General features: G+C 42.3%; 1 protein-coding gene and 1 long non-coding RNA gene across 4 annotated transcripts; one reads left to right on the top strand and one right to left on the bottom strand.

The window, feature by feature from the left end:
- Positions 1-1,957: 1,957 nt before the first annotated feature.
- LOC143859266 (uncharacterized) lies at positions 1,958-8,433 on the bottom strand. 3 transcript variants are annotated; one of them, XR_013239216.1, is made up of 6 exons: positions 8,411-8,433; positions 6,312-7,460; positions 4,791-5,379; positions 4,336-4,698; positions 3,770-3,954; positions 2,646-3,025 (listed from the first exon to the last, which is right to left on the bottom strand). It is a non-coding gene; the product is annotated as an uncharacterized LOC143859266 (long non-coding RNA). The 3 variants fall into 3 exon arrangements; XR_013239217.1 differs by lacking the exons at positions 6,312-7,460; positions 8,411-8,433 and adding an exon at positions 1,958-2,105 and having other exon boundaries at positions 2,882-3,025; positions 4,791-5,794; XR_013239218.1 differs by lacking the exons at positions 6,312-7,460; positions 8,411-8,433 and having other exon boundaries at positions 4,791-4,874; positions 5,177-5,794.
- A 3,356-nt stretch (positions 8,434-11,789) lies between these two features.
- LOC143859017 (uncharacterized) lies at positions 11,790-13,610 on the top strand. The gene has a single exon (XM_077369694.1). The coding sequence runs from the start codon at positions 11,790-11,792 to the stop codon at positions 13,608-13,610; it is 1,821 nt and encodes a 606-aa protein (XP_077225809.1).
- Positions 13,611-24,800: the final 11,190 nt, after the last annotated feature.

Genomic DNA, 24,800 nt, shown 5'->3' with positions numbered 1-24,800 from the left:
CCGGGCCTGGCTAAAAGTATAGCTCTTGGGCTTATAACAGCTAGTTCTTGAAACTTGGCAGAATTTATCGATTTGCCCTTCAAACGGTTAGTTATTAATTCAAAGCCTATATAAGGGTCCTCTAACCCTTTAAACCCAACTTGAGACTCCTAAACCTAATTTGAACATCATATGAGTTGAAAACCCATTTGAGCCTCCATTGAACCAGCACTTGCTAAACAGAGGGATTGGACATAGGATCAATTTGTATATCTTCTACCTTGTTGTAAGCCTTGAAAAGACTTTTTTGATTTCTTATTTTCTTGTACTCAATCTTTGTAATTGGCGGGTGTATTGGAGATGCGGAGCCATTTCCAAAGAGCGAGTGTTGGAGGCTCAGAGCTACCTCTGTTTGGCAAGTGTGAGGACATGGAGCCATCTTCGATTGTATTGGTTTAATCCTCACCATTAAAGGAATTGGGTTAGTGAAGCCATCAAGCGACCTTAGTGTGGATCTAAGGACCAAACCTCTATAAAAATCTACAGTGCACACTTCTCTCTCTCTCTCTCTCTCTCTAGTCGTGCATTTGATTTTTGTCTTCCGTTGTGCATATTATTTAAATTTGTCATAAGTTTTAATTTCTTAATTAACAAGGGCAAACATTTTTATAAACCCAATTCCTCCCCTCTCTTGGGTTGCCTACTGTGATTTCAATATCCCATAAAATTACAAAAATACCAATGTCTCGCACATATCTCATTTTTTCATAAGATGGGGAAATTTTGGTTATTTTTCATGAGTATTGAATATTTTTGTTACTTTCGATGAGATTTAAGAATTTTAGTCATTTCCCATTTCCCTTTGTGGTAGGGCTTTAGTCATTTCCCATGAGATAGGTGTAGATTGGTCATTTTCCATGATATATAGGTATGTTTGTCATTTTCAGTGAGATGTGGGTATTTTTAGTCATTTTTCATAAGACATGGGCTGTAAGATGGGTACTATGAGATGTGAATATTTTGGTCATTTTTCATGAGATATAGGTATGTTTGTCATTTTTATAACATAGGTTTTCTGTTACAGGGTGAATTAAATGAATGAGACAAAAAGTAAGCCTATGTGGCTGCTCTCTCATGCAACAGCCTATCCGCAGAATGGCTTCTGCGATGGTCCCTAGCAAATCCCTTTCATAATATATGGTCAATTTTAGTTTGCTCAATTTATATACGATGGGAGGACTCGGGGTCATTTTTCATACCATTTATCTTCTAGGCCTTGCTATGGATAAATGATGCACCAAATCTTACTCTCTCGGATGATTCTATGCTCCATTTTGAGGATGCTTCTTACTCTCTAACCATCTATCTTTGTCATTCCATTTTTTTTTTCCAAGGAAAATATATATGCATTCAAACACAATAGCTTAGAAAAGTGCCTAATAAAGTTAGGGCTATTACTATGGATGCGCGAAAAAGATGACCAGGTGACAGTATAAGTGCAGCCTACTTGATCAATGATCCAAGCCATTCATCTATTTGGTCTTTACGTGGATGGGTCATGCATCAAATTTCACTCTCATTGGATGATTCTAACCCTCCAATTTGTGGTCCTGGGTATAGAACTTTGTTTTTTGCTCCTTTGTTTTCTAACCATCCATTCAATCTATACAAATCGGAGGGTTAGAATCATCCAATGAGTGTATTTCATCATCAACGCGTTAGGCAAGGCCCTTTAAACCTGTCCCATACCTAGGTGGGCTCCCACTCAGGACCGTAACATACCACCACGCTTCCGCACCCGCCGTCCTCGTTGGCCCACTCTGTGACGGCTTTCACTCTTGCCCATCTGTTGGCTAAATATTAATGTTTTCTTTGCCCATCGGTAATGACTGCCGGCAAATTTTTTTTATTTTATTTTATATTTAATTATTTAAAAACCCAAATATGACATATTGTAACCTGTTTGGAAAGCATGGAATAACTCAAGCCTCCACATATCCAACATATATTAAAACCACAAGCCGAGTACAAGGAAAAATTCTTGGAAGGGCAAAACAAAACTAATTACATTCCATATTACATTTCCCATCTAGTCTTCCAATGAGGAAATGCACGTATGACATTCCCTACAAAATACACATAGAGACTATCTTAAAACAAAGGTCAGCACATTTGTCATTACATTAAAAAAGAACTGATGATATACAAGCAATGATAGTTATAAATTATTGACCAAAAGATCTGTTAAAGAACTTGAATAGCCCAAATTCATGGCTACATATACCTTAACCACTCGTATTTCATGTGCAATCCAAAAGTGGAACAATGGCAAGCACTAAAATTGAAGTCATGAGTGACGCACATACTCAGCAACTTACTTGTTAATGTTATACTCAGCATTTACATGTAATTTGATTCCACATAAAAAACTCAGCAACATGTAAATGAACATACTGAGCAACTTGTAATTTGCATCCATGATATGCATGTTCACACACACCCACATATGGCCTAAAACGTTCAACAAAAAAGATATGGCTACAAGTCATAAGTTACAGCATAGATCTAATGACTTCTAATGCGCACACACCCACATATAATGCGCCATGGCTTCAAGGTTAATACAACCTTAAAAACTTCTCCAGACTATAAAAAGTGCATGAACATTTAACAGGAAAATGGCTAGAGTTTAAAACCTATTATCTTCATTTGTTAGAATATAACTCACATGGATGATGACCAAAACCCACTGAACCCTGAATACAGATCTAATTTTAAAAATAATGTGATCAGGATTCTGGAAAATTAGTGTCTAGCAACTAGTATGACTAAAAGAACAACATACGAGAAAGGCAAAAATCCTTGGGATGTCTCAATGGGGTGTTTACAAAGCAAATGCTACCTGAGTTTCCACCCTAAAAAACGAGACCTCTCACTGGATATTTCAACAGGCAGAGGATTTCACTCCACCCTTCATCTCGTTCACGGTGGTTATTCCTTGCATGGGGGCTTTCTCAACAGGGAAGATCACCGATAAGTAATAAGCCTGTCATCACAGAAATGGAATCATGACCAATATAATTGAAATATATTGGAATGTCAATTTTCTTGGTATTTTCTCGACATGCTTTGCATTTTATTATCAAAAGAAAAATAACCAAAATGCATTGAGAATACCCTCTGGTTGGTCTGTCCTAGGAAATTATTGGCTTTTTAACATTACAGGTAGTCTCAGTATGTTAAGAAGTTTATAAAGAAATTTTATAATTGAGTTGGTTATAAAGGTTTATTTAAGTTTTCTGATCAGGAGTATCTGTGTTTGGTGAGTTGAGGTAGGGATTGGAAACTGGAGCCGGATATTTGCATGGGGGTGCTTAATCTAGTGTGTAGAGGAGGTTCTTGATAGTCTCAGTTAAATTAGGTTTTGTGAAGGTTATTTAACAGCTAGCTAGAGAAGTGTAAAATGAAGGGAAGGTGCCAGTGTCAACATAAGTGTGGACTTCCCTTATTTGAATCATAGAAAAGTGGGTAATTTTGTAATCCTCTTCTTTTTCAAGCTGCTCAAGCATTGACGGTATGTAATAACATTAACAATGAAGAGTAAATTGGAACCTAATTTTCAGATTCTTGCAGAACTCTTTGAATCTAATTTGATGAAGAAACCAGTCTTAGGTTGGCAAATTTAAAGTTATCATATACCAATTACCATTGCGAGAATGGAACACAGTTTTTTGGATTCCGTATTCCTTGGCAAGAATACATAGACATTGAAGAAGGTAAAGTCAGCAACCTGGTAATGGAGGTGATTGATAGTCGTGAAGGTTCCCAAACTATTGTAGCCCAATTTGAAGAAAGCATTTGCAGCTTTTGCCGCAATACAAGGAGCGAGCAAGAAGCTCTCCTGATCGATCCACCAAGGAAGCAGTCAAGCACGCAAGGGACCAAACACACATGCCCATATCCTATGGGGCTCACCTGCAAGCACAAAAAATCTCAAACAAGTTCTCTGGATTCACTACACACGATGAGAAACATGGACGCTGCAACACTGATCCTTTCCTATGTCACAGATATCATTCTCGGGCAAGGAAAAATCTCGGGATATATTTATTTTTCATCGGGAAAACACGATAACAATAAAATTATTTAAAAATATTAAAAATATATAAATTAAGAAAAAAATAAAAAAGTATCGTAAAAAATCATGATATTATTGCAATATTATCGCGATAAATGAAAATATCGCTATATTTTAAATTATGGGGATTATTTCAGGATTTTGTCGTTTTATCAATATATCGCGATAAAATTGCCATATTTTGACAATATCGGAGATACTTGTGAAATATTGCTTACATTTATGGCAATTACGTTGGGAGAATTGGTAGCAGCACTGGTGGGTGCATTCTGGAAGCAGTGGGTCATGCCATTTTCACTCTCTTGGAACACGAGCCCAACTTTGGTAAGATTTAGCTTGTTCTCGTCGAAGTGTTGGAGAACTCAGTTGACTCGGAACTCGACTCAGAACTTGGTGGGGTGTTTCTTCATGTGATGCCCTTCGTTCTACTGAGCAATGAAACCATACTCCATGGGGATCACAGGTTGCAACGTCGTAGATGAAAAGGCGACCTTCGTTCAGCTGAGCAACGAAACCATACTCCCCGGGGATCACCTTGGTTTCACAGGTTGTAATGCCATAGCAGAAAAGGTAGTCTCCCACTGGGATATAACGAGACAAGGACGAAGGCCCAGAGTTTCAATCTCAAATAGAACAGAAAGAAAGCAGGAATTGGAGGAGGAAAATAAGTTACCTGGCCAAGTAGTAAGTTGTTCATCATCATGAAGGAAACTTGAGAATCCTTTGATTCTTCAGTATTGTTGATCCCCTTTCATCTCTAGAATGCATAAAGAGGAAGCTTAGATACGGGGAAGAAATTCAAATTCCCGCTAATTGGTCGTAAAGAAAAGAAGAGATACAGATGGTTAAAACTGAGTGTTTCCGAGGCATCCCGCTGATATTACTTAACTTTTTAAGCTTTCAAGAATGCTTAAAACAACGGTTCACAATCTTTTTTTTTGAATGGTACTATGGTTTTCAATCCTAGCCAAGTAAAAACAGGTAGGGGCAGACCGAAACAACTTGGGTAGACACAATGAGGAAAGACTTGATGGCTAGGAACATAATAGAGAACATGACCTTTGATAGGAGAGAATGGAAGAAAATGATCCATGTGGACGAACCCAACTGGTGTCAGAATTAGACTCAGTCAATTTGAGCCGGGTAGATCCTTTCACCTTCTTCATGAAAATTTTCTAAAGGATTCATTAGCCGACCCCAACTAGTTTGGGACAAAGGCTTAGTTGAGTTGAGTTGAGTAGACTATGGTTCTCAATCTTCACCTAAAAAACACCCACCAATCATAAAAATTGGAACATAATCAGGAAAAAAGGAAAATGACTGGAATATAATGAAAAATGCCTTCTAATGTTCCCAATTGGAAGAGACAAATCTTTGAACAAACCATTATATATATGAGGAAACTGTTGGTGCGCTTAAGCTCACCAAACTTATGGTGCACTTAAGCGCCCAATCACATGGGTCCCACATTTTTTGTGGTGATCCAAACCATTCATTTGCAAGGCCCTATCATAGATAGGGTGTGTACCAAAAATCAGCTCCATAGGATCATCCTAACCCCTCCATTTGTGGAGGACAAAATGGGCAGATTTGTCTATGTAAGGGCCTTTCAAATGAATGCTTTGGATCATCCTAACAAAGTGGGCCCCCATGTGATTGGGCGCTTAAGCGCACCATAAGTTTGGTGAGCTTAAGCGCACCAACAGTTTCCTCTCTCTCTCTCTCTCTCTATATATATATATATATATATATATAGAGAGAGAGAGAGAGAGAGAGAGAGAGAGAGAGAGAGAGAGAGAGAGAGAGAGAGAGAATCATTTCATTTAACAAAATATAATGATTTACAACTTGTTCATGTTATAGAATCCTTCTATAAACTATAATATTAAAAATAATAACAATAATTTCCTTTCAATTGCTCTATATATTCGTTCAACCTGCAAACAAAATAAAAACAATAATTAGTAACCATATTGATTACACTTTTTATTATAAAAAATAATGAGTCGTATACTCACAAATGGGAAAATTCAAGCAACATTTGCTCCAATGGCATCGTTAATAGTTTTAACCGTCTCCAATGGCATCGTTAATAGTTTTAACCGTCCATACGGTCTTATCAAGCGCTCATCAAGCACCAATGCAACTTTAATGAAAACAACGGAACATACAGTTGCCAATTGTACTCCCCTACCAATTAGGATGGATATTCACTCGAGAGAAGTGCTCATGCCACTTTGGGGCAGCCAGTTTTCACCATCAATGAATGTTTCTACCGTGAAATGTGCAACATGTTTTAGTGCACGCGATATTACTTTCAAGAACACGGCTAGGCTAGCAGTAGCATTGATGAGTCAGTCCAACTTCTCAGTATTTTATGTGCAGTTTTATAGGTTACGACACCCATTACGTAAAATATAGGTTTCAATTTTATAGAGCGTGTGATATCTACAGAACTATCGACTTCATCTTTGGCGACACGACTGTAATTTTTCAAAAGTGTTATATTTATGTTAGATGTCGTTATTTGGTATTGTAAACACAATCACTGCACAGAGAAGATAAGACCCAACAAAAAACAAGTGGGATATCAATCCAGAACTGCATTATAATGAAGCGCTAGATTTTACACCTAACATTATAATGTATTTGGGTCGTCCATGGAAGACGTACGCTCTAAGGTTTACATGCAATCATTTTTGGACAAAATTACTGATCCTGCAAGGTGGATGGGGTGGAATGCTCCATTAGACAAATTGTATTATGCATAATACTTTGTATAATACAATTTAGATAACAGAGCATTCCACCTCAACCACCATGGGAGATCAATAATCTTGTCCTAAAAGGATTGTATGATAATCGTTAAAGCATACATTTTCCATGGACGACTCAAATAGAATCAAAGGTTAGGTGCAAAATCCGATGACCTCATTATCATGCAATTCTGGATCGAAACCCCACTTGTTTTAGTTGGGTCTTGTCTCCCCTATGCAGTGATTGTATTTACAATACTAAATAACGACATTTTAATATAAATATTAGAATTTAGAAAGACCATAATCACATCGCCAAATATGAAGCTGATGGTTCCATAGATATCACAGGCTATGTAAAACTAAAATCTATCTTTTACAAAATGGGTATCCTCGTAACCTACAAAGCTACACCTATAACATACGGAAAAGTTGGACTAACTCATCAATGTTATTGCTTGGCTGTCTGTTTGTTGGTCCGGCTGTGTTCTCGAAAGTAATATTCACGCAATAAATCGGTCTCCTTGCTGGTTTGGCCATGTTCCCGAAAGTTATATCTCGTGCAATAAATCGGTCTCCACTTGTGCCTAACAAAAATATAAAATACTCATCATTAGTACCATATGTAATACTATGACGTTAATTACTTATATAAACATTCAATAAGGAACATAAGATGCGTTGGTGGTCTTCATAATTGGGTTGCTCACATTTGGGATAGAAATTCAGGGTTTATTTCCTTGGAAAGACTTGCTAATAAGATACATAAGATGAGCTGGTGGTCTTCATAATTGGATTGTTAACAAAAAGTGACTTGAACTCCAATAGCTCAAGTCACTTTTTTCATATGTAATTGTTAAAGTATAAAAGATTAAATGCTGCCCTTCTCCAACAGCTTAGTCGGTAAGTTTCTAACAGTAATAAAACAATGGAAAAGCATGAAATTTGGGAAAGTTTTTCTTTTCCCAACTTTTCTAGAAAATTCCTACAATCCAAACAGGGATCAAATCCTTTTTCGATCCTAATGGCACTGTTTGGATTGCAAAAAAACCATCTCTTGAGGATAGTTTTTTTCCTATGATTTTTACATTCCCACAATTTAGAGCAAAATGATAAATCTTAGCGATATCATTATAAATTGAAGATCTTTGTAAATAAAACTTGAACTGGGGTGGTTCACGTCACTTTTTTCATGTGTAATCAAACAACGGAAAAACATAAATTTTGAAAAAAAAAATAAAAAAATCCAGCAATCCAAACATGGCCATGAGAAAACCAATAGAGAAAATTGCAGAAAAGGATGACCAGAGATCAAATCCTTTTCAAACCCTTTCTTAATAGAATCAAATACTTTTTAAACCCTAATCTGTAAAAGGAACTACAAAAGGCAAGCTTAAATTCAGCGAGAGATGCTATGAAGATGGAAATTGAGAAACCCTATTGCCTTAAATCCAAGTACAGAGAAAAAACAATGCCATTAAAAAAATGCAAAGAGAAAAAAAAAAAAAAAAACCTACAATGAAGAGAGAGGGTTTACCTGGGTTAAGGGCAAAAGGGTTTTGACACAAAAAACAAATTTAGGGCTCTTGAGGGTGATTTATAGTTTTGAGAAATGTTAAGTGGGATTTGCTAGAGAATTTTGTGGAAAAGTGTTTCGCGGCTGGCTTTTGCATGATAGAATGAATAGTCGATGAATTAATTGAATAAGACAAAATCTGCTGAAAAGTAAGCTTGTGCAAAAGTCAGCCGTGAAGTGACTGTTTACGAAATTCCCTAGCAAATTTCTTTTATCAGATTTAAGAGCTCCTTACATGTGACTTGAGCAGTTGAGCTTCTATCTTTGTTGTGGGTCCCACGCCTGACAAAGATTATACAAAATTAGTAACCATACAAACTGGCAAATGATAATCGCACAACCATGTTATAATAGTTGCACAAATCAGTTTCTCTTTTCTGTTTTTATTGGCTTGTCAAAGCTTAATGGGGATTGCAATAACCTTTAACAGCTCTTTAAATAATAAAAGACAAGATGAGTTAGTGCAATTATTAAAACCTGGTTGTGCTGATATCACTCCCATAGAGCGGAATAATTTTTTCCCCAAATTAACCTTCTTCTTTCAACACTAAGGCTCTGTTCACTTGTTTTTCCGAGAAAGGAAAAGAAAAGGTTTCCCGGGATTCTGACGTGGCATTAAGAAAAGAAATCCAGGGAACTTGTGTAGGAAAAGGTTTCCGACGCCTGTTCACGTGCGCAGGATCTATGCAAGAAAATGTTTCCCGAGAAATTGCTTGCCCACCTTTTATCACTAGTTTTTCCGGGAAAGCAAATCCGACCAAAATAATGGGATTTGGTTTCCCACACTAGTGAGAAAAGAGACATTTCCACGTCATTTTTGGCAATTCCATGTCATTATTTGACATATTCCACCCAGGCTTGTTAGTTTCTCAGGAAAGCAAGTGAACACCAGAATTATGTCTTGTCAAAGTCTTGTCAAGAAAAAAGGAGTGTTTCCAGGGATTTGCTTTCCCGGGAACGCAAGTGAACAGAGCCTAAAGGATGAGAATCTTCCCTGCTTGTCACGAGAAATAATTTTTTTGCCTTGATAGGGATTCTTGGATGAAGGGTCTGGTGGGCAATTTAAGTTTCTCATGGACATCTAATACTATAATTTCATGAAAAACCTACAAAAATACACCTGCCTTTGTGGCAAAATACATAACTTTTTAGGGAAGTGATAAATTAGTACCTTGTTCTTCACTATGGACTGCCTCCTCCAGTGTATTTATGACTAGTATTTTACACTAGAGTGGGTTGTCACAGGTAAAAAAAAGGGCAAATTTATCATTTCCCTACTTTTATTGATCCACACAGTTGAAACTTGAAAGTGTGTAACAGGAGACTCAATCCTTAAGTGTCAAATATGTGTGATGGGTGTTAGCTGTTTAGACGAGGTTAGAATGTTGGTGTTCAACATATTAGGAACACCCACAATGGATCTTGGTGATCCAACTTTGAGAAAACACAAATATCTTTATGGTCTTGAAAAGAAATAGGAAAAGACCATACCAGAAGCCATGAATGTTGATTTCCTCTCACTAGAAGGGATTCCTCTCCGGTGTTTCTCCTTGCTTCACAACCGACGGTGATGGAGACCGGTTTCCTCTTCTCTTTTTGTCGTGGATTTGCTGAGATTTAGAAACAAATTAGATGTCTGCAAGCATGGGCCCCAGAGTTTCTTTTATAGACATTTGTGGGGAGGAATATGACTCCTCATCACTCCTATTCCCCTCCCCAAACGACTCTTACTATTTACACCTTTATGTTTTATTACTTTTCACAAAAATCAAATAACTAGCTACTATGATTTAGGCCGTTGTTCTTGCTAAGGCCACATCCATCGTTAGGATTATTTCCGAACATTCTCTCACTTTGCCATCAAGATCTTTATGCCAAGCATAAGGATCATGAGTTAAGTAACAATCATAGCATTCCATTCAATAAAAAACACAACAATAAATCATCTAACCATTAGGTCACCAACTCTACCCAATAGCCTACCCACGGTTATATCATTAGTAATTTTTACCAATATGAATGTAAATGTATATATGCATAAAATGTAAACATGGCCCAAAATCAGTCTTACAGACATTCTACCTCTTACTAACAATCCATATAGCGTGCATAAGACAAATGGAACAGTAGAAAATAATCACAATATATATTAAAATCAGAAAAATACAATGTGATCTTAATATTGTATCTCAATATCTAATGCAGACTTTCACTGTCATAGGTTATCAAAAGTGTCAACCAATTTCATGTGTGCTATATGCTTTCTAAAGAGTTATAGTGACAGGCCTTTAGTCAAAGGAACCGCCAACAAAACTTCGGTGCTTATGTACTCCACAGATACACATTGATTATGAACTCTCCCCCTCATAACAAGGTACTTCAAATCTATATGCTTCTAGCTGTCTCCAGACTAGTTGTTCTTGGAAAAGAATACTGCAACGGAATTATCACAGAGAAGTTTCAACAGGTTCTCAATAGAATCAATCAACTAAAGCTCTGGAATGAAATTCTGCAGCCAAACCTTAAGCAAACAATTTATTTTCTCCTTTTAGTTTCCAAGATGATTCCCCTCTCCCTCTCTTAAATTTATTCCTTTTTCATTTGTCCTCTTCTCCAATCCTAAGCCGTAAGGCCCTATTTGATTGTAGGAAAACATTTTTAGACAAATTTTTTCGTAGGATTTTTTTATTTAAACAATTTAAAGGAAAGTTATAAATTTTATGCATATCATTATAAATTAAAGGTCCCAACAAATAAAACTTAAATTGTTATGGTTCAAGGCAATCTTTCATGTGTGATCAAACAATGGAAAAGCCTTAAATTTTGGAAAAGGTTTTCTCTCAAACTAGCGAAAAATTCCTGCAATCCAATTAGAACCACCTAACGGTGTACAACAAAGTAGGAACTACAACACTCTAATAGACTGTCCGATTTGAATTGGATTGTGACTGTTGTGTGCGGTGGATGATATGTTGCTGATCCTATTTGATTGGATTATGTTGCCGATCCTATTTGTTAGGAATTAATACTTTAAGTATTTGAATAAGCCATGTATTTGAATAAGTCATGTACCGTTAGCATGACTCTTGTTAGCTACTTTATCTCCATGATCTTAGAATTAGATAAGTCCAAATTTGTAGCTGTAACTTTCTGATTAGTTGTTGCTTATTATCCATATTTAAAGAGATTAATTGAATAAAGAAAGTATCTGATTATAAACCCAAGGAAACATGTTATCAAGAGTCATTGTCTCCTCTAATTGACAGAGTTATTGTCACTTCTAATTGGCAAATTCCTCTGTGCACATTACAACTGGTATCAGAGCCTACGTTCCTACACCATGACCGACAACCCTCCTGCTAACATGAGAGTTAGAGAGGTTGCAGAGATGATGCAGCAGCAAAAGGAGCAGCAAAACCAGAGAACAACATCCCTTGAGCAATTGGTTCACGAATTGCATAAAGAGATTCACCACTTGTGTGAACTGTCCCTATCCCAAACAACCGCTCCTTCAACCCGACCTCGTGGATCACCCCCTGCTTCTTCTTCCGGTAATGGAGAAACGGCTCCTGCACCCCTTCCTCACCTGCCAAAAGTTGAACTCCTGAAATATGATGGAACTGAGGATCCAACCGGTTGGATTATGCAAGTTGGTCAATATTTCTTGCTATTCAACATCCCTCCACTCCAAAAAATATTGTATGCTTCCTTCTCCCTTAAAGGCAAAGCCTTACAATATTATAAGTATCTTCAAAATGCAGGTCTCATCTCGGATTGGCCCTCATTCACCAAGGCTTTGGACCGCCGCTTTGGACCTACGGAATACGAAGATCCAGAAGGTGCATTGGCCAAACTACACCAAACTACTACTGTTGCTGCATATGTTGACGAATATGAGATGCTGTCAGATCGTGTGGAAGGATTACCAGAGAGCTTCCGTCTCAAGAACTTCATAAGTGGGCTCAAAGAAGAAATAAGAGACACTGTGCAACTCCTTAGACCATCCACCATTGATGAAGCCATAGCCCTTGCCAGCATAAAAGACAAAAAGAAGAAGACTTCCTTCATATCTTCCAAATCCGTGCCAAACACTTACCACCCCAAACACCCTAGCCTGAACAAAAACCCAGCTGTTCGAACTATAAGCCATGCCGAGATGAAGGACCGTAGGGAGCGCGGTCTATGTTATAATTGTGACGAAAAATTCATCCCGGGCCATCGATGTAAAACCCAAACCCTCTTTCTCTTAGAAGCCACTGAAGACAACCCAAATTATGTCGATATGGAGTTATCTGATGGGGATGACGAAACACCCTTAACCATATCTCTCCATGCCATCTCTGGCACACAAACTCCCAATACCATGAGAATCACCGCAAACCTTGGCCACAAAACTATTGGCGTTTTAATAGACTCAGGAAGTACCCATAACTTCCTTGCCCCGAGTGTGGCAATGAAAACTGGGATCCAGCAGCAAGAAAATCAAGCAGTTAGTGTCATGGTTGCCAATGGGGAGACTCTACATAGCGAAGGACGGTGCACCGATGTACGGCTTAACCTCCAAGGTACCTCTATCTCCACCGAATTTCACTTACTTCCTCTAGCAGGGTTCGATGCTGTACTGGGTGCTCTTTGGTTATGTACACTCGGTCCAATCATTTGGGACTTCAAGAAGTTGACAATGGAGTTCAAGCACGAAGGTCGTTCATGTGTTCTTTATGGAGATCGCCAAAAAGATGTTGCTGTACTAAACCTAATGGAGCCAATTCCACAACGTGGACTTCTATTTCACATTTGTGCAGCCCAAATCACTCCATCAGGTTTAGGACCGATTAATTCCAGCTCATCAGGTCCTGTTCATAAGCTATTGCAGCGTTACAAGGACATATTTAGTGAGCCCAAGGGCTTGCCTCCATCTCGGGCTCAGGACCATCAAATTCCCTTAATCGATGATAAACCTGTAAGTGTTCGTCCTTATAGGTATGCCCATTTTCAGAAATCGGAGATTGAGCGGCAAGTTACACAGATGTTAAAGGATGGTATCATTCGGCATAGTCATAGCCCGTATTCCTCTCCTATCTTGTTAGTAAAAAAAAGTGATGGTTCATGGAGGCTTTGTGTGGATTATCGGGTCCTAAATTCTATCACGGTGAATGACTGATATCCTATTCCGGTGATAGATGATTTATTTGACGAATTACATGGAGCCACAATTTTTTCAAAGATAGATCTTCGCTCCGGCTATCATCAAATACGAGTGGCCACGGATGATGTCCATAAAACGGCTTTTCGAACTCATGAGGGACACTATGAATTTTTAGTAATGCCGTTTGGACTCACGAATGCTCCCTCAACCTTCCAATCGGTGATGAATGAAATTTTCTGTCCATATTTACGAAAATTCATTCTTGTTTTTGTCGATGATATTTTGATTTATAGTCATAACCTTGATGACCATTTGAAGCATTTACAGGTTACACTATCATTTCTAGAGCATCATCACTTACATGCCAGGGAATCTAAATGCCGATTTGCTTGTGAAGCCATAGACTATCTTGGCCATGTTATTTCCAAACAGGGAGTGTCTGTAGACCAGGAGAAAATTAAGTGCATAATTGATTGGCCACTGCCACAAACTGTGAAAGCACTACTAGGCTTCTTGGGACTTGCCGGGTATTATCGAAAGTTTGTACGAGACTTTGGTATAGTAGCAGCACCTCTCACTCAAATGTTGAAGAAAAATCAGTTTGTGTAGACAACCGAATCCAAGGAGGCTTTCAATAATTTGAAGCAAGCTATGTCTTCTCCGCCGGTTCTAGCTCTTCCAGATTTCACAAACTCGTTTATAATTGAATGTGATGCTAGTGGGAGAGGCGTCGGGGCTGTTCTAATGCAATCTCAACACCCTTTGGCTTTCTTAAGCCATGCTTTGGGAGCTAAACAACTCAACTTATCCACATATGAGAAGGAGCTATTGGCTTTGGTGATGGCCATTAAAAAATGGAGACCATATCTACTCAACAATGGTTTATCATTCGGACAGATCAGAAGTCCCTCAAATTCTTGTTAGAACAAAGAATTGGTACTCCAAAACAACAAGAATGAGTCTCTAAATTGTTTGGTTATGATTTTGTCGTAGAATATAAAAAGGGGACCCTCACCTGAGTGGCCGATGCACTATCTCGACAAGATCTCTTCGGCATTTCCACCATTGTTCCTCAGTGGTATCAAACCTTGAAGGCTGCTTATCAATCGGACCAAGACTTACAGGACCTTCTCCAGCAATATAATGAAGTACACTTGATCATTACTATTATACTATTCGTGATGGGATTTTGTATCACAAAGGCAGGATACTAGTTTCAGCGACTAATGCAGCAAGGGAAGACATTACCCGAGCCATGCATGAGGGCTCGATGGGGGGCCATTCCGGCTTCCACCTAACATTGCGCATGATTGCTAGAGATTTTTCATGGCCTGTACAACGTTCATATGTTCGAGATTTTATCAGAAAATGTGACGTATGTTAGCGAGTTAAGGCGCAAAATGTCAAACCATATGGGACTTTGCAACCGTTGCCAATTCCTAAGGTTATCTTTGAGGACATTAGCATGGATTTTATTAAGGGTCTGCTGAAATCCCAAGGTAAGGATACTATTATGGTCATCGTGGATAGATTATCTAAATATTCACATTTTGTAGCTCTCAAACACCCCTTCACGGCTCCCTCAGTCGCAAGAGCATTTGCTGACAGTTTTATTAAGCTTCATGGGCTACCAAAATCAATCGTTTCGGATCGTGATAAAGTCTTTATCAGTCGCTTCTGGCAAGAGTTATTTGACCTTCAAGGTGTGCATTTACAGTTATCATCGGCTTACCATCCACAATCGGACGGTCAAACCGAGATTATCAACAAATGCCTTGAAAATTATTTGCGTTGTTTTGCTGGACTTAAACCGCGAAATTGGGTTCTTTGGCTTTCCTTAGCCGAGTTTTGGCACAACACCAACACACATTCAGCAACCGGCTTCACTCCCTTTCGGGTTGTCTATGGTATTGATCCTCCAAGATTGCTCTCCTATGTCAAAGGTACAAGTTCAGACTTGGATGTAGAAGAAGCTTTGCTCTCTCGGGATGAAGTTCTCCAATTGCTAAAGGAAAACTTACAAGTGGCTCAAGAACGAATGAAACGATTAGCAGACCAAGGGAGGACTGGCAAGGAATTTGTGGCAGGCGATATGGTCTATCTTCGACTTCAACCGTATCGGCAAAGTTCTGTTCATCTTAAGAAGGTTACCAAACTTTCTCCCCGGTTTTACGGTCCTTACAAAATTCTTGAACGAATTGGGCTGGTTGCTTACAAACTTGATCTTCCCATTCATTCTAAAGTGCACCCGGTTTTCCACATATCTCTTCTTAAGAAACGATTAGGAGATGGAAATGTGGCCCTTGTCGAGTTCCCTGAAGAAGATGACCAAGGCCAGCTTCAACCAAGGCCACTGGCAGTACTTCAAGTTTGTAAAAGGAAGCGTGGCAGACGGTTCTACAAAGAATATCTGGTCCAGTTTGAAGGCATCACACCTGCAGATGCTACTTGGCTCAATGAGTGGACATGCGCAAGGAATATCCCAACTTCAACCTTGTGGACAAGGTTGCTTGAAAGAAGGGGAAATGTTGTGTGCGGTGGATGATATGTTGCTGATCCTATTTAATTGGATTATGTTGCCGATCCTATTTGTTAGGAATTAATACTTTAAGTATTTGAATAAGCCATGTATTTGAATAAGTCATGTACCGTTAGCATGACTCTTGTTAGCTACTTTATCTCCATGATCTTAGGATTAGATAAGTCCAAGTTTGTAGCTGTAACTTTCTGATTAGTTGTTGCTTATTATCCTTATTTAAGGAGATTAATTGAATAAAGAAAGTATCTGATTATAAACCCAAGGAAACATTTTATCAAGAGTCATTGTCTCTTCTAATTGACAAGAGTTATTGTCACCTCTAATTGGCAAATTCCTCTGTGCACATTACAGTGACCAAGACTTAGGTGGTTCTTATGGAAATTCATTGACACCTCTAGATAATAGCATTAATCACTTTGTTTTACACTTCCTCTATTGAGTTTTTTTTTTTTTTTTTTTTTGAGGTGGGGGGGAGGGGGGCGCGGAGGTTGGGGAATTGTAATAGCCTTTTGACAACTGGTTATAGGTAAGTAATATATTCGCCCCTTATTTTACATGGGACAGCCCCCCTCTAGTGTGTTTATGACTACTCTTTCGTCCTAAAGATGGCTGTCCCATGTAAAATAGGAGGGCGAAGAAATCATTTTCCTTGGGGTGATTCGAGTCTTTCTTTATCAAATCTGGGCTCATCTACGTTGGTCCTTACCTAATAATCACCTTCCATGGCGATTTGGTGGTGATTCTACCGATAGACTGAAATTGTTACATGGAGTACCAAAAAAAAGGTTATTGCTATTGGCTCTGATGGGGTGTAAAAACTCCAACCACTCACAGGCCGCCACCTGTCCCAGAGTAGGTGAGCTGCAGCCTCTCACAGGCTGCCACCTGTCCCAGAGCAGGTGAACTCCAGCCACTCACAGGCTGCCACCTGTCCTAGAGTAGGTGAACTCCAGCCACTCACAGGCTGCCACCTGTCCTGGAGTAGGTGAACTCCAGCCTCTTACAGGCCGCCATCTGTCCTGGACACCTGTCCAGGACACCTCACCAGGTTTTCCCTATAAAAAGGGATTCAAAGCTCAAACCAAGGGGTAATGAGAAAAATCCCTTCTCTCCCTAAAAACTCTTAGACATCTCCCCTTCACTCCTGCTCATACTGACTTGAGTGTCGAAGGGCCTGTCCGGAGTAAAACCCGGTCTGGTCTTCTGTCCTTGCTTGCCTTGTGCAGGACTCAGCCCTCATAGCAGGACTCTTTCTCGACCACCTCACTCCTCGTTCACTCCGGTCCCTCAGGACTCAGCTCCCCTAGTCATCCAGTTCAGCTCTTACATCACTGCTGTACCTGTTACCGATTTTAGGTCTAACAGATTGGCGCCATTCGTGGGACCCCAGAACTAAAAGCTGTCTTTACACATCCCACTCACAAAAATGGCAGGACGCAAGAGTACGCGGATGCCTACTGCGCGGGCGCGGACTACCCAAACCGCGCTACCCCGCAGGACCCGGAGCGAGCGAATTGCATCACTAGTAGTAGCAGCTTCTGCTACAGCAGAGCAGAGCCCGGCTCGCTCAGAACATCTGAATCCCTTGCCCACCCCGGAGCAAGTTCAAGCTCTATTTCAGCAGATGACAGCCCTCGTTGGGCAGTACCAGCAACTACTTCAAGTGCCCCCTCAACCTCTCCCAGAGGCTCCGCGATCTGTCCAAGGAAGGCCAGACGTCCACAGGGGAGAGTCATCACACCATGGTGAGGGCCGAACTCATCATTCCACCAGACAAGTCCCTCACCCCACGACGAGGCATGCCCAAACAGAGCCTCATCACCGTGAAAGGTCGCGGTCCCCCTCCGCACAGAGGCGCCGAGCTCATGAAGATCGTGCGCCACCAGCGAAACGTCGACCTCGTCGTAGGAGTCGGGAGAGCCAATCCGGCTCCGCGGCTAGCCAGTCTGTGGAAAGGATTAGGTCCTTGGACCACAGGACGGATCCGCTACTACAGAGAATGGAGGAGATGGATCATCGGATAGAGGAACTGGCGAAGGACCAGAGCCGGCCCGTCTCCAGGGCGTTCTCAAGCAGGACGCCGTTCACTGATGATGTTCTGGGTGCCCCAGCACCCAGAGGGTTTAAAATGCCCGCCGTCCCTCAGTATGACGGCACTACAGACCCCGTGGACCACTTGGAGACATTCAGAACAATGATGCTCCTCCACGGAGCTTCCGATGGCTTTCTTTGCAGAGCATTTCCAACGACGCTAACTGGCTCGGCAAGAGACTGGTATTCCAGGATCAAACCGAACTCCATCAGCAACTTCGATGATTTCAGAGAGGATCTGGTTCGCCACTTCATGAGTAGCTGTAGGCCGAGGAAGACGACAGCATCCCTGATGGCCTTGCGGCAGGAGGATAACGAACCTCTCAAGGTGTTCGTCCGCCGATTCAACAGGGAGGCACTTCAAGTGCCAAATCTTGATCCCTCGGCAGCTATGAATGCGCTCCTCGCGGGGGCCAGGTCTAATGATTTCCGTCTGGCTGTAGCTCGACAAAATCCGCACTCACTGGCAGATCTCATGACCGGGGCAGAGGAGTACATCACGGTGGAAGAGACACTGGCAGCTCTTAATTCAAATCGGAGGATAACCTCTGAAGAGAAGAATCTCCCTAAGCAGCGCAGGGAGGATAAACCTCCCAGGAGAGAGAGGTCTCCGCCTCCTCAGAGAAGAGAAGAAAACTTCACGCCTCTCAACACCTCCAGAAAGCACATACTGGCGGCGATCAGCGAAGAGGAGTTCGTGAAGTGGCCTGCTAGAATGATCTCCAAGGGAAACAGGAGAGATCCTTCAAAGTACTGTCGGTTCCACAAGGACCACGGCCACGACACAGATGATTGTTGGCAACTCAAGGAGGAAATTGAGCAACTCATCAGCCGGGGCTATTTGAAAAAGTATATCCGAACTGACGGCCGCAACACAGAGCGCAGAGGAAAAAGCCCCCAGGGCCGCAGCCCTCGCAGATCACAGCAGCCCCCTGCTCGGGACAAAACCCCTCAGCTGGCCATTGCGCAGCCTGAGGCACCCCGGCCTCAGCCAAGGGGGGTCATTGGCACAATCATGGGTGGGCCTGCCGCTGGGGGCACATCCTCCGCTGCTCGCAAAGCATATGCGCGACGAGTTAACGTTGTGCACACAACCAGCAAAAAGACTAGAACGGAGAATGAGATCTCCTTCTCAGATGCAGATCTGGATAACCTTATCCTGCCCCACGATGATGCACTGGTTTTAACCATGCTCGTTGCCAACTGGGAGGTGAAGAAAATTCTCGTGGACAATGGGAGCTCAGCGGACATTCTATACTACCACGCCTTTGAGAAAATGATGATAGGCGACGACCGTTTGAAGCCGGCGAACTCAGACCTATTTGGCTTCTCCGGAGAGGTCGTGAAAGTAGTGGGGCAGATTGAGCTCCCCGTTCTTGTCGGAGACCCACCTCGTCAAGCATTCGCCATGGTCAACTTCCTGGTAGTAAGGGCCACTTCGGTCTATAATGCTATCCTAGGACGGCCTGGGCAGAACCTGATTCGTGCAGTGGCTTCGGCTTATCACCAAAAGATGAAGTTCATAACCCCTAACGGCGTGGGAGAAGTTCGAGGAGATCAACCCCAATCCAGGGAGTGCTACGCGATGGCCCTCAAAGGCAAAAATGCAGTGGAATCACTGCCAATCGAACTACTCGATGTAAGGGACGAACTCAGGGTGACTGAACCCGCCGAAGACCTCCGCAAAATATTATCGGTAGTCGTACCGCCTGGCATGAGAGGTGATTTTGTAAATTAAGTTTATGTTAATATGAATAAATAATTCTTTTGCAGATTCAGATTTCCTCTTATATTTGGAAACCCAGTTCATAAAACTTGGGTACTTATATCTGGAAACCCAGTTCGCTAAAACTCGGGTACTCACTGGAAACCCAGTTCTTAAACTTGGGTACTCACTGGAAACCCAGTTCTTAAACTCGGGTACTCACTGGAAACCCAGTTCTTAAACTTGGGTACTCACTGGAAACCCAGTTCTTAAACTCGGGTACTCACTGGAAACCCAGTTCTTAAACTTGGGTACTCACTGGAAACCCAGTTCTTAAACTTGGGTGCTTGTATCTGGAAACCCAGTTCGCTAAAACTGGGTACTCGCTACTTGGTTCGCCACGGCTCGTCTCCACAAAGATCGGAAGCGCACTTCTAGTCAGAAACGGGCCCGGGCAGAAAACCAAACCCTTGCAAAAACCCAAGTTCAATAAACTTGGTCATCTCCAGCCAGACTGGATATAACGCGTTTCAACAAAACGACAAAAACCAGTCCGGTCCGAACCGGACTGGGCGCAAGACGACAAAAATCAGTCCGGCCCAAGCCGGACTGGATATGACGCGTTCTACAAAATGACAAAAACCAGTCCGGCCCAAGCCAGACTGGATATGACGCGTCTCGCTACACGACAAAATCTGGACTAATAAGCTCCGGACTGCTACAAAATCCGGACTGCTCCAAGCTCCGGACTGACAAAATCCGGACTGATAAGCTCCGGACTGCTACAAAATCCGGACTGCTCCAAGCTCCAAACTGACAAAATCCGGACTGATAAGCTCCGGACTGCTACAAAATCCGGACTGCTCCAAGCTCCGGACTGACAAAATCCGGACTGATAAGCTCCGGACTGCTCCAAAATCCGGACTGATAAGCTCCGGACTGCTCCAAAAGCCGAACTGGATATAGCGCAAAGCGCTACAGGACAAAATCCAGCTCATCTCAACTCCGGACTGGATTTCCGGACTCATTTCCAGCCGGACTGGCTCAACTCCGGACTGGATTTCCGGACTCATTTACAGCCGGACTCCGGACTGGATCTCCGGACTCATCTCCAGCCAAACTGGATATGGCGCAAAGCGCTACAGGACAAAATCCAGCTCATCTCAACTCCGGACTGGATTTTCGGACTCATTTCCAGCCGGACTGGCTCAACTCCAGACTGGATTTCCGGACTCATTTTCAGCCGGACTCCGGACTGGATCTCCGGACTCATCTCCAGCCGAACTGGATATGGCGCAAAGCGCTACAGGACAAAATCCAGCTCATCTCAAGCCGACCAGGACTCGTTGAGATTCGCTACAAGACAAATTTCAATTTCGTCTTTTAGCTGATTGCGCTATATTCAGTTCATCTCAATCCGAACTGGATATAGCGCAAAGCGCTACAGGACAAAATCCAGCTCATCTCAAGCCGAACTGGATATGGCGCAAAGCGCTACAGGACAAAATCCAGTTCATCTCAAGCCGAACTGGATATGGCGCAAAGCGCTGCAGGACAAAATCCAGTTCATCTCAATCCGAACTGGATATAGCGCAAAGCGCTACAGGACAAAATCCAGCTCATCTCAACTCCGGACTGAATTTCCGGACTCATTTCCAGCCGGACTGGCTCAACTCCGAACTGGATTTCCGGACTCATTTTCAGCCGGACTCCGGACTGGATCTCCGGACTCATCTCCAGCCGAACTGGATATGGCGCAAAGCGCTACAGGATAAAATCCAGCTCATCTCAAGCCGACCAGGACTCGGTGAGATTCGCTACAAGACAAATTTCAATTTCGTCTTTTAGCTGATTGCGCTATATTCAGTTCATCTCAATCCGAACTGGATATAGCGCAAAGCGCTACAGGACAAAATCCAGTTCATCTCAATCCGAACTGGATATAGCGCAAAGCGCTACAGGACAAAATCCAGTTCATCTCAATCCGAACTGGATATAGCGCAAAGCGCTACAGGACAAAATCCAGCTCATCTCAAGCCGAACTGGATATGGCGCAAAGCGCTACAGGACAAAATCCAGTTCATCTAAAGCCGAACTGGATATGGCGCAAAGCGCTACAGGACAAAATCCAGTTCATCTCAAGCCGAACTGGATATAGCGCAAAGCACTACAGGACAAAAATCAGTCCGGTTGAAGCCGTACTCCGGACTGGAGCTCCGTACTCCGGACTGGATCTCCGTACTCCGGACTGGAGCTCCGTACTCCGAACTGGATGACGCGTTCTACAAAAATCAGTCCGGTTGAAGCCGTACTCCGGACTGGAGCTCCGTACTCCGTACTGGATATGACGCGTTCTACAAAACGACAAAAATCAGTCCGGTTGAAGCCGTACTCCGGACTGGAGCTCCGTACTCCGGACTGGATATGACGCGTTCTACAAAACGACAAAAATCAGTCCGGTTGAAGCCGTACTCCGGACTGGAGCTCCGTACTCCGAACTGGATCTCCATACTCCGGACTGGATATGACGCGTTCTACAAAACGACAAAAATCAGTCCGGTTGAAGCCGTACTCCGGACTAGAGCTCCGTACTCCGGACTGGATATGACGCGTTCTACAAAACGACAAAAATCAGTCCGGTTGAAGCCGTACTCCGGACTGGAGCTCCGTACTCCGGACTGGAACTCCGTACTCCGGACTGGAGCTCCGTACTCCGGACTGGATCTCCGTACTCCGAACTGGATGACGCGTTCTACAAAATGACAAAAATCAGTCCGGTTGAAGCCGTACTCAGGACTGGAGCTCCGTACTCCGAACTGGATCTCCGTACTCCGGACTGGATATGACGCGTTCTACAAAACGACAAAAATCAGTCCGGTTGAAGCCGTACTCCGGACTAGAGCTCCGTACTCCGGACTGGAGCTCCGTACTCCGGACTGGATATGACGCGTTCTACAAAACGACAAAAATCAGTCCGGTTGAAGCCCTACTCCGGACTGGAGCTCCGTACTCTGGACTGGATCTCCGTACTCCGGACTGGATCTCTGTACTCCGGACTGGATATGACGCGTTCTACAAAATGAGAAAAATCAGTCCGGTTGAAGCTGTACTCCGGACTGGATCTCCGTACTCCGGACTCAACTCCAGCCGGACTCCAGACTCCGGACTGGACCTCCGGACTCAACTCCAGCCGGACTCCGGACTGGACTTCCAGACTCAACTCCAGCCGGACTCCGGACTGGACCTCCAGACTGAACCCTCCGATTCACTTCCACACAACACCTGTCCATCCAGATAAGCGATCAACCACACTTTCCCAAGTCACTCAATGACTTGGAAAACTGGGGGGCAACTGATGGGGTGTAAAAACTCGAGCCACTCACAGGCCGCCACCTGTCCCAGAGTAGGTGAGCTGCAGCCTCTCACAGGCTGCCACCTGTCCCAGAGCAGGTGAACTCCAGCCACTCACAGGCTGCCACCTGTCCTAGAGTAGGTGAACTCCAGCCACTCACAGGCTGCCACATGTCCTGGAGTAGGTGAACTCCAGCCTCTTACAGGCCGCCATCTGTCCTGGACACCTGTCTAGGACACCTCACCAAGTTTTCCCTATAAAAAGGGATTCAAAGCTCAAACCAAGGGGTAATGCGAAAAATCCCTTCTCTCCCTAAAAACTCTTAGACATCTCCCATTCACTCCTGCTCATACTGACTTGAGTGTCGAAGGGCCTGTCCGGAGTAAAACCCGGTCTGGTCTTCTGACCTCGCTTGCCTTGTGCAGGACTTAGCCCTCATAGCAGGACTCTTTCTCGACCACCTCACTCCTCGTTCACTCCGGTCCCTCAGGACTCAGCTCCCCTAGTCATCCAGCTCAGCTCTTACATCACTGCTGTACCTGTTACCGATTTTAGGTCTAACAGGCTCTACCATAATTTGATAATTACACCAACTCATATTGTCTCTTTTATTTTTAATTAGCTTATGACGGCTTCTGTGGAAATGAAATCAGCCCTGATAACTGTTTAAATAATAAAAGACATGATGAGTTTGTGCAATTATCAAAACATGGTAGTGCCAATATCAGTCGCCAATTAGTTATAGGTAAGTGATATACTCGCCTCTTGTTTTACTTGGGTCAGCCCTCTCCGGTGTATTTATGAATTATGAGTTATGTCTACTCTTTTAGTCTTTTGCCCTAAAGATGGCTGTGGTGATTGGGGGGCGAATATATCATTTTCCTTGATGGTGACTCGAGTCTTTATCAAACGTGGCCTCATGACGATTTGGTGTGTCATTCTACCGACAGTCCGGAATTGTTATATGTGGAATACCAAAAAAAGGCTACAGCTGTTGGCACTACCAAATTTTGATAATTGCACGAACTCATATTGTCTTTTATTGTTATTTAAAAAAAAATTACCTTATGACAGCTTTTGGGGAATTATAATCACACTTGACAACTGTTTAAATAATAAAAGACATTACCACTTCGTGCCATTATCAAAACATGGTAGTGGCAATAACATAGGGGTAATTTAGTCATTTTACTGTAAAAAAATTAAAATAGAAAATCCCAAACCTTGCTAGCTTATGACAGCTTTTGGGGAACTATAATCACCCTTGACAACCGTTTAAATAACAAAAGACAAGACGACTTCGTGCCATTATCAAAACAAGGTGGTTGCAGACTTGCAGTATTAACATAAGAGTAATTTGGTCTTTGTGGTGGCAAAAACAAAAATTTAGAAAAATCCGAGGCAGGGTCCGATTTCAACGAAACGACAACGTGACTTTCCTGCCAGCCAATCAGTCCAAACTAAACGTCATGCTCATGCCCCTCACATCATACCACACATACATATCATGCCACACAT

Source organism: Tasmannia lanceolata, unplaced genomic scaffold (genome assembly GCF_043159265.1).
Source record: "Tasmannia lanceolata isolate RefF3 unplaced genomic scaffold, GAP_Taslan_0.1 ptg000029l, whole genome shotgun sequence".
Lineage (NCBI taxonomy): Eukaryota > Viridiplantae > Streptophyta > Magnoliopsida > Canellales > Winteraceae > Tasmannia > Tasmannia lanceolata.
The sequence above is the reverse complement of the archived record's forward strand: the minus strand, read 5'-3'. Positions and strand labels throughout refer to the sequence as shown.